Genomic DNA, 8398 nt, shown 5'->3' with positions numbered 1-8398 from the left:
ACCAACAGTGTAGGAGGGTTCTTTTTCCCCAAATACTCTCCCATCCTTGTTGTTATTTGTCCTGTTGATGACGGCCATTCTCACAGGTGTGAGGTAGTGGTTTTGATTTGCATTTCCTCAATAGCTCATCGTGGTTTCGATTCGCTTTTCTGCAATAGCTAGCGAGGGTGAGCATCTTCTCATACGTCCATTGGCCATTTGTATGTTTTCTTGGGAGAAGTGTCTGTTCAGGTCCTCTGCCCGTTTTTAAATTGGATCATTTGTCTTTTTATTGTTGAGATGCCTCGTTCTTTTTGACGGCTGCATTATATTCTATTGCCTGGATGGGCCCTCATTAATTTAGCCAGTCCTCTCTAGCTGGACGCTTCAGTTATGCCCGGTCTCTGGCGATGCCGTAATGGCCAAACTTTCATGCCATTTGCAAGGGCCCAGGTGGAAGTCACTGAGTGTTGGTCTTAGCATCTTTTCTCTGCGTTCGTGAGAGGAAATGACCAAATGAGCTCATGTCAGGATGGGTTTTTTGTCAGCTGATGAGATGAGGAGCCACAAGTACACAAGAGCGGCGGTCGAGGGGTGGGGGGGTTGTTCCTTTTTTGGGAATCTGACTCATTCCGCAACCAAGGATGGCAGAGGCTTGTGAAACCAGCAGAGGAAAAGTTAGCCTCATGTAGCACATCCGAGGCGGACATTCGAAATATTTAACAACCCGCAGAGCCCCCCTGAGCAGGGTCTGAGGCCTCCTGCTGTGTCCGGCATTGACCCTTTGGCAACTAGAGGGTGGCGACCTGCGGGGAGAGGGTCTTGGAGTAGAAAAAGGGAAGCCGGGGTGCTGGTGGGGAGCACGGCAGAGGTAGATAGCTCCGGGCAGAGGCCACTGACCGATAGAATACTTCGACAACTTTAGCTTTCGATTCTGAAATCTTTTCACATTCGATGCAAAGAAGTCCCTTTTACTCTTTGCCCAGATTCTCCAATTTTGCTCGCTCTGTCATCGATCATCTTTATGCCAAACCGTTTGAGAGCGACTTGCAGGCATTACGCCCCGTTTTCTCTAAATACCCCAGGCTCTGTTTCTCAAGAGCGAGAACGTCCCCCCTCATGAGTGCACGTGGTTATCCACTTCAGGGAATTCAGCTTTCGGTGCGGTGCCCCCGTGTCGTCCACAGACCTGCTCGTCTGTCCGACCGATGCCCCGTGGAGCGAATGCGCTTGTCCTGCTCCGGGCTCCGGTCCGCGGCATCACGTGGCATTTGGTGGCCCTGGCTCTTTAGTCCCTATTCACCTGGAAGAGTCCCTTCCTTGTCTTTATGACACTGGCATTTCTTTTGAATTGAGTAAAAGCCACATGATATGTAATTCACCATTTTAAAGTATGCGCTTCAGTGGCATCTAGGAGTTTCACCATATTGTGCAACCACCACCTCTAACTAGTTCCAGAATATTTTCTAAAGAAAAGCCCGTACTCATGTAGCGGCCACTCCCTATTGCCCCTCCCCCAGCCCCTGGTGACCACTAGCCCACCCCGTCTCTATGGATTTGCCTGTTCTGGATATTTCCTGGAATTCTACAATATGTGACCTTCTGTGTCTGACTTCTTTCACTCGGCATAATGTTTTCCTGCCTTATCCGCGTTGTGTCATGTATCAGTACTTCATTCCTTTTTTATGGCTGAATAATATTCCACTGCACGGATACGCTCTATCCTGCTTGTCCGCTTACCAGCCGATGCTGACATCCTCCTTTGAATAATTTGACCACTGGTGTGGCTCTAATGGCAAGGACCCCCAACCATCAGTCTGGCCAACCTTCGGGCCAAGTAAAGGGTCTAGAAAGAAAAGGTTCGTTCGGAGAAAGATCTCAGCTCTTCAGTGATCATAATATTGATAAATGATAACAGCCCTGGCTGGCATTTCTTGTCCTCTTACTGTATGCCAGGCACTTTGCTGGATGCTTGAACATTTTTATCTTATTTAGTCCGTGAGGTGGGTGTTTCAAATTTTTTTTTTTTATTTTAATTTTTTAGGTGAGGCAACCCTTGGCTGACCTCGCAGATTGCAAGGACCTTGTCAGCTTACAATCCCTTATTTTTTATTATTTTTTTTTGACGCCTACGGCACCTGGTCTTCCTAAGAGGTCTCCCATTCAAGTACTAACCAGGCCCCACCCTGCTTAGCTTCTGAGATCAGATGGAATGGGGCTCGTTCAGGGTGGCATGGCTGTAGACAGGACGTGGGTGTTTCAGTGGATATAAACTGCCACCCACAAATTCAGGTGCACTGAAAATCCAGCCCTGAATATTTCTGTGATGATGATTTCTCTTTTTCTCTGTCTCTTTTGTCACCTGGCTTGGTGACAAAGTGGCCTTCAGGGATGGGCTAGCTCCAAGGGCCACAGAGCTCTCCCCTGAAGTTGCCTTACCTCAGCCATGATCACTCCTTGGAGACGGTCGGGGTGTCCTGCCTGGGTTCGCGTCCCCCCACAATGTCGTGCCTGAGTTATGAGGCCCTCCCAAGCCACTGCCTTCTCTGGGCGGTCACTCCCAGGCAGGATGCGGAGCGGCCTCAGTGGGCGGGAGGCAGCAAAGCCAGTTGATGGGGCGGTGGTGGCAGGTGGTGGCAGGGGGGTCACTCTCCAGTGACGTTCAAAACATTCGACATTAAAAACGTCTCACGAGCCGCGTGTCGGGGATGCTGACCCATCAGAATGGACAGTGACCACGGTGCCACAGCAGTCCAGGCTTCCGCCATTCGTTCGGTTGCTGGGCCACGGGGGAGCTGAGGGACTTCCGGGGGAACCGGCCCTCGGCTCTCAGTGGTCCCCGATTTCCCTGGGGAAAGCTGAGGCTTACAGAAGCAGGGCAATGGGCTCAAAGGCACCTAGCTCTGAGGGCTCCTTGACACCTGTCTGTGGACTCAGCCCCCCCCCCCACTTCTCTGATCCCACCAGAACACCACGGGAACCACTGAGAACTATGACTACTACAGCATGGACCCCAGCATACCAGTGGACGGCTCGTCCAACATCCTGCGCGTGCCGGACATCATCGCTCTCATCATCTTCGTGTTTGTCTTTCTGGTGGGAGTGCCGGGCAACGCCCTGGTGATCTGGGTGACGAAGTCTGAGGCCGGACGAACCATCAATGCCATCTGGTTTCTCAACCTGGCGGTGGCCGACCTCCTCTCCTGCCTGGCACTGCCCACCTTGTTCGTGTCCATCATCTACGACAATCATTGGTTCCTTGGTGACGCGGCCTGCCGCATCCTCCCCTCTCTCATCCTGCTCAACATGTACGCCAGCATCTTGCTTCTGGCCACCATCAGCGCCGACCGCTTTCTGCTGGTGTTTAATCCCATCTGGTGCCAGAACTACAGAGGGGCCTACTTGGCCTGGATAGCCTGCGGTGTGGCCTGGGTCTCGGCCCTGCTGCTCATCATACCGTCCTTCATGTTTCGTAGGGAGTACCATCATCACTTCCCAAGCAAGACGATCTGTGTCGTTGACTATGGCGGAGACAATACCCATACAGAGAGGACCGTAGCTGCGCTGCGGCTGGTTCTGGGCTATCTGTGGCCGCTGGTCACGCTCACGATCTGCTACACCTTCCTTCTGATCCGGGCTTGGAGCCGCAGTGCCACACGCTCCACCAAGACGCTCAAGGTGGTGGTGGCTGTGGTGGCCAGCTTCTTTGTCTTCTGGCTGCCCTACCAGGTGACAGGGTTATTGATAGCCTTCTTCTCCAAAACACACCCCAGCTTCCACACCTTGTCTCGCCTGGACAACCTGTGGGTCTCCATTGCGTACATCAACTGCTGTATCAACCCCATCATCTACGTGGCCGCCGCCCAGGGCTTCCACTCCCGCCTCCTCAAGTCCCTCCCCGCCGGGATCCGGAACGTGTTGACCGAGGAGACCGCGCTCAGGGACACCAAGTCCAGCACGCTCTCCACGGCAGACACCCTGGCCCAGAAGGACCAGGCGGTGTGAGGAGGGCTCCCCCGGGGCCACCGTCTGCCCGCGCCTCCGACCTTCCCTGGGTCCATTTTTTTTTTTTTTTTTTTGCTTATTTCCACTCCGCCCTGAGTGAGCTCATGCTGTGTTGGTTCTTCCTCTTCTGGGTGAACTCGCTTCGTAACCTTTCTCATTTCCAAGGTCAACACCTCCTTCCAGGGATGCCCAACCTTCCTTTTCATCCAAGGACTTTGAAACAAACAAACAAACAGAAACCAAGGCACTCGGAGTATCCCCCAGACCGCGACGTGTGTGCGGGGCAGAGTGGGAATATAGGAAAAGGATACATTAGAGACAAGCGGAAACATCTCAACTTTTAACACAGACAAGTAGAAACATCTTAACCTTTCGAAGAAGAGTTATGTTTTTATTTTCCGGGAGACTTGGGGGAAAAAAACGGCCAGGGCATCCTGACAATTATTCTGGTTTAGGACAGAGCAAAAGTTCGCAGACTGCTAAGCTTTTGTAAGTGAGTTGACTTCAAGAAAAACAGTAAGTTAAAATGTTACTGAAATAAGTTGTTTAAAGCGTTTTAAGTGAAAGGATTGGATGCGGTTCCAAGAAGTGGGAGGAAGGCGTTTCAAAGATGGAGGGCGGGACGTGTTGGTAGGCTAGCTCCAGGAGGTGGGGTCATAGAGGAATTTGACTTCTTATTTTGGAAACTACTGTTTGTTCTGCACTTAACAAATAATTAAACTTGGTATTTGGACGTCATCGTCGACTTGCCTGCGGTTGTAACAGCACAGAGGGGTCTGTGTCCCTTTTGACCTATTTCCCTCAATAGAAAAACATGTTGTAAGACGGCATTGCACAGTCACAAGCAGGATGTTGATATTGATACAGTCCAGGAACAGGACACTTTCAACACCAGCAGGGTGTGACCCGCCCCCTCCAGAGAGCTCCCCCCACTTCACTCCACTTCCTCAGCCTGTTCCGAGCCCACTGGCAAGCATGGACCTACTCTTCCCCTCCACGATGTTGCCCTTTCGAGAATGCCAGAGCAGGGGAATCATGTAACTCTTGACTTTTTAAAAAGCTAGTGCGCATCACTCGAATAATGAAAATAAAAACAAATGTCGAAATGTTGTCGTGTACGATTGACTTTAAAACCCTTTTGCTTAGTGTTTTGTGTGTGCGTGCGTATGTGTGTGGATTGGATAGAAATATTGTACAGGCCAGCGCTGTCCAACGGGAATGCGATGTGAGTCACACGGGTGGTTTGGAATGTTCTAGTAGCCATGTTAAAAAATTCAAAAGAAATAGTAATATATTTAATAATGTGATATGATTATTATATTAACAACAATGAAGTGAATGCTATATTAATTATATGAATAGTATATATTATGTGATTATATATTATCTGAGCAATGACTTATGTAATTATATACTAATTATGTTTACAAATATAATATAGAAATATATAACTATCGTATAAATATATAACTATATTATATAATATAGAAATATATAACACATACTAATACCATATTCATGAACATAATATATGTGTTAGTATGAGAATATGAATGCTATTAATATATGTTTATATTATACTGCTATATATAATATTGAATATATAAAATAATAATAGTGCAGTCAATAATATATTTTTCTTAACTCAGTATATCCAAAATATTTTTATTTCAACATATAATCAATGTGAAGAATTATTAATGAGCTCTTGTCTTCAAAGCCCTGTGTGTATGTCGCACTCACAATGCCGCCCGGTCTGACCTGGCCCGTTCTGGGCGCCAGGAGCCACTGGGGCTCGGGACCACTGGACTGGACTGGACGGCAAAGGTGCTGACTTCCTCTCTATCTCTGCAAGAGCGGGGGGAGTGGAAGGAGCAGCCTGCAGCCAGGGCTCCTGGCGGGATGTCGCGGGATTTGGGGCTCCTGGCGGGATGTCACAGGATTCTACACCGTCGAGCCTGCCTTGGGCTCAGCTTTCGCCTAAAGATGCTGTCTGACCCAGCACCTAGGACAGGTGCTCTGCTTCCGGAAGAGGCCGTGGGTGGGTTTTGATGGGAAAATGTTGGTTCCCGTGCAGAGCCCCTGGCAGAAAGGTCGTTGAGGGGAAGATCTGGCTAGGGGGTACCTGCCACCCCTGGGAAGACCCCCGTCATCCTGAAGGTCCCTTCTTCCCCGACTGCCAGCACCCCTCTGTGGCCCTCCTCCGTGGCAGACCTGAGTCTGGCTGGCTCTTCTCTCTCTGCCTTTGTCTCTATCTGTCTCTCTCTGCGTGGTTCTTCCTCCGCCCTGAAATGCTGGCTTTCTGGAGTTCTCTCTTGGATCCGCTTCTCACTTTTGCGACTTCACTCGCAGCCCTCACAGCTCTCTTCAGGGCATGGCCTCCGCCCCCACTCATCTCACCTTATGTCTCTGTCCCAAAGGGGCCCCCGCTGACCCATGCTGACGTTTCCCACCCCACAGCCTGTCTGGTCCAAGTCCTCCATCCTCTCCTGCGTATGTCCCCATTGCATCCCTTCCTGCCTGGTCTCCCAGATGAATAAAGACAGTCCCTCTTCCTGTCCTGTCTTCTTTTGGGATGCAGCCTCCTCCAGGAAGTCCTCCCTCCCTCCTTCCATCTCCCCACTGCCATGTTCCATCCCTATTCCTGGCCGTCCTCTAGCTCTCCCGGTTTGGGGAGTGGGCTGTAAGCAGCGAGGTCTTTCTCTCATCATGATTTGAGAGGAGGAGATGCTATCCCCAAGAGCGGAGCCCCTCAGTGCTTTTCTACAAACCTCGGAAGCCAATGAATGGCTCCCCCAAGGTAGCTTCTCTTGAGCATCTGCCTGGCGTCCATCAGCCCTGCCCAGGAGGGAAGTGGACTGAAGGGCCAGGCGATTGTCAAATCTGAGGCCTAAAATTCCGCTGGGTCAACAAGTCCAAAGAGGAAGTAAAGGCAGGAAGTGGATGGTGGGTTTGGCTGAGTCGGCTGCGCCCTGCTGTCCCCACCCAAGTCCCCCTGCCTCCCACCCACCCGTCTGCTTCCTTCCCTGCACCTGTGCCATGTAACTGTCCCCAGCACCAAGCTGCTAACGTCCAGGTTAACACCGTCTGATAGGAATGCAATGCGATTTCACGTTTTTCCATCAGCCAAGCGAGACACGAGCCAAGGGAAACAAAAAGAATCCGGTAAAATTAACTTTTGTGACATATTTTCATCGACCCAAATATACTTCTGATATTATCATTTCAATATGGGATTGACATAAAAGTTATCAAGAGATTTCACATTTTTAAAAAATCTTTTTGTATTAAGTCTCTGAAACCTGTATTAATTATATGAATATTATATATTATGTGATTATATATTATCCGAACAATCACTTATGTAATTACATATTAGTTATATTTATAAACATATAATATAGAAATATATAACTATATCATATAAAATATATAACTGTATTCTATAACATAGAAAATATATAACACATACTAATACTATATTCATGAACATAATATATGAGATCTTATCTCAGAGTTCATCTCACCACGCCTCAAATGTTCAGTAGCCTCATGTGGTCAGTAGCTACCGTATTGAAGGACTCAGAGCTAAAATCCTGTGATTTGAATAGTCTGTGAATTCCACTGTGGTATCCTTTGGGGGCAAACAGCCTATGATTCCAATATTCTAAGTCTGTGATTCCAACATTCTAGGCTTCAGAGTCTTTGACCTAGATAAGCTTTCGGCAAAGTCTAGCCCGTGGGCCAAATCTGGCCCCTCGCTTCCTTTTGTGAATGAAGTTTTATTGGAACACAGCCATACCCATTCAGTCTGTGGCTGCTTCATTCTATCTGGGAGGTTGAGTAGTTGTGACAGAGACCACGAGTGACCTCCTGACCAGCCAAAACTAAAATATTTACTCTCTCTTCCTTTACCAAAAAAATTTACTGACCCTTGATCTACATATTCAGAGTTTCTGAGATGTTTACAGATGTCTACTTAATTGGTGTACTTTATCACTTACACGTGTCCCATACATTTTTTTCCGTGCACCAGATATTACATAATGATAAATGTTGTTCAAAAGAGATTGGTTTCCTCATCTTAGCCATTCATCCTTTCAGGCTTCTGGAATTCCATGGGTTGAGCTCTATGAAACTGCACTATTTTGGGATGGGGAGGTACAAAGTTTCACTTACTTATGACTGTTAAAAAATTATAAAATGCGCATAACATAAAATTCACCATCATTTAGGATATTCTCAGTGTTGTGTAACTGTCACCACCGTCTACTTCTGGAACGTTTTCAGCACCCTGGAAGAAAAGCCCCCACACCCATTAGCAGTCACTCCCTAGTCCCCCTGTCTTCCCCCAAGCTCCTGGCAGCCACTAATCTGCTTTCTGTCACGACAGACTTGCTGGAATTCAACCCAC

General features: G+C 48.5%; 1 protein-coding gene and 1 pseudogene across 1 annotated transcript in view; one reads left to right on the top strand and one right to left on the bottom strand.

The window, feature by feature from the left end:
• The window catches only part of C5AR1 (complement C5a receptor 1), a 10805-nt gene extending 6408 nt beyond the window's left edge, over positions 1-4397 (top strand). The window contains exon 3 of the mRNA XM_011367894.2: positions 2947-4397. Within this exon, the coding sequence (XP_011366196.2) occupies positions 2947-3984 (1038 nt within the window). The 3' untranslated portion in view covers positions 3985-4397. The remainder of the gene's footprint in view (positions 1-2946) is intronic.
• LOC111744670 lies at positions 2106-2224 on the bottom strand (annotated as a pseudogene).
• Positions 4398-8398: the final 4001 nt, after the last annotated feature.

This window comes from Pteropus vampyrus, unplaced genomic scaffold (assembly GCF_000151845.1).
Source record: "Pteropus vampyrus isolate Shadow unplaced genomic scaffold, Pvam_2.0 Scaffold138, whole genome shotgun sequence".
In the NCBI taxonomy this organism is placed as follows: Eukaryota; Metazoa; Chordata; class Mammalia; order Chiroptera; family Pteropodidae; genus Pteropus; species Pteropus vampyrus.
Note: the sequence above shows the minus strand (reverse complement) of the source record. Positions and strands in the feature narration are given on the sequence as shown.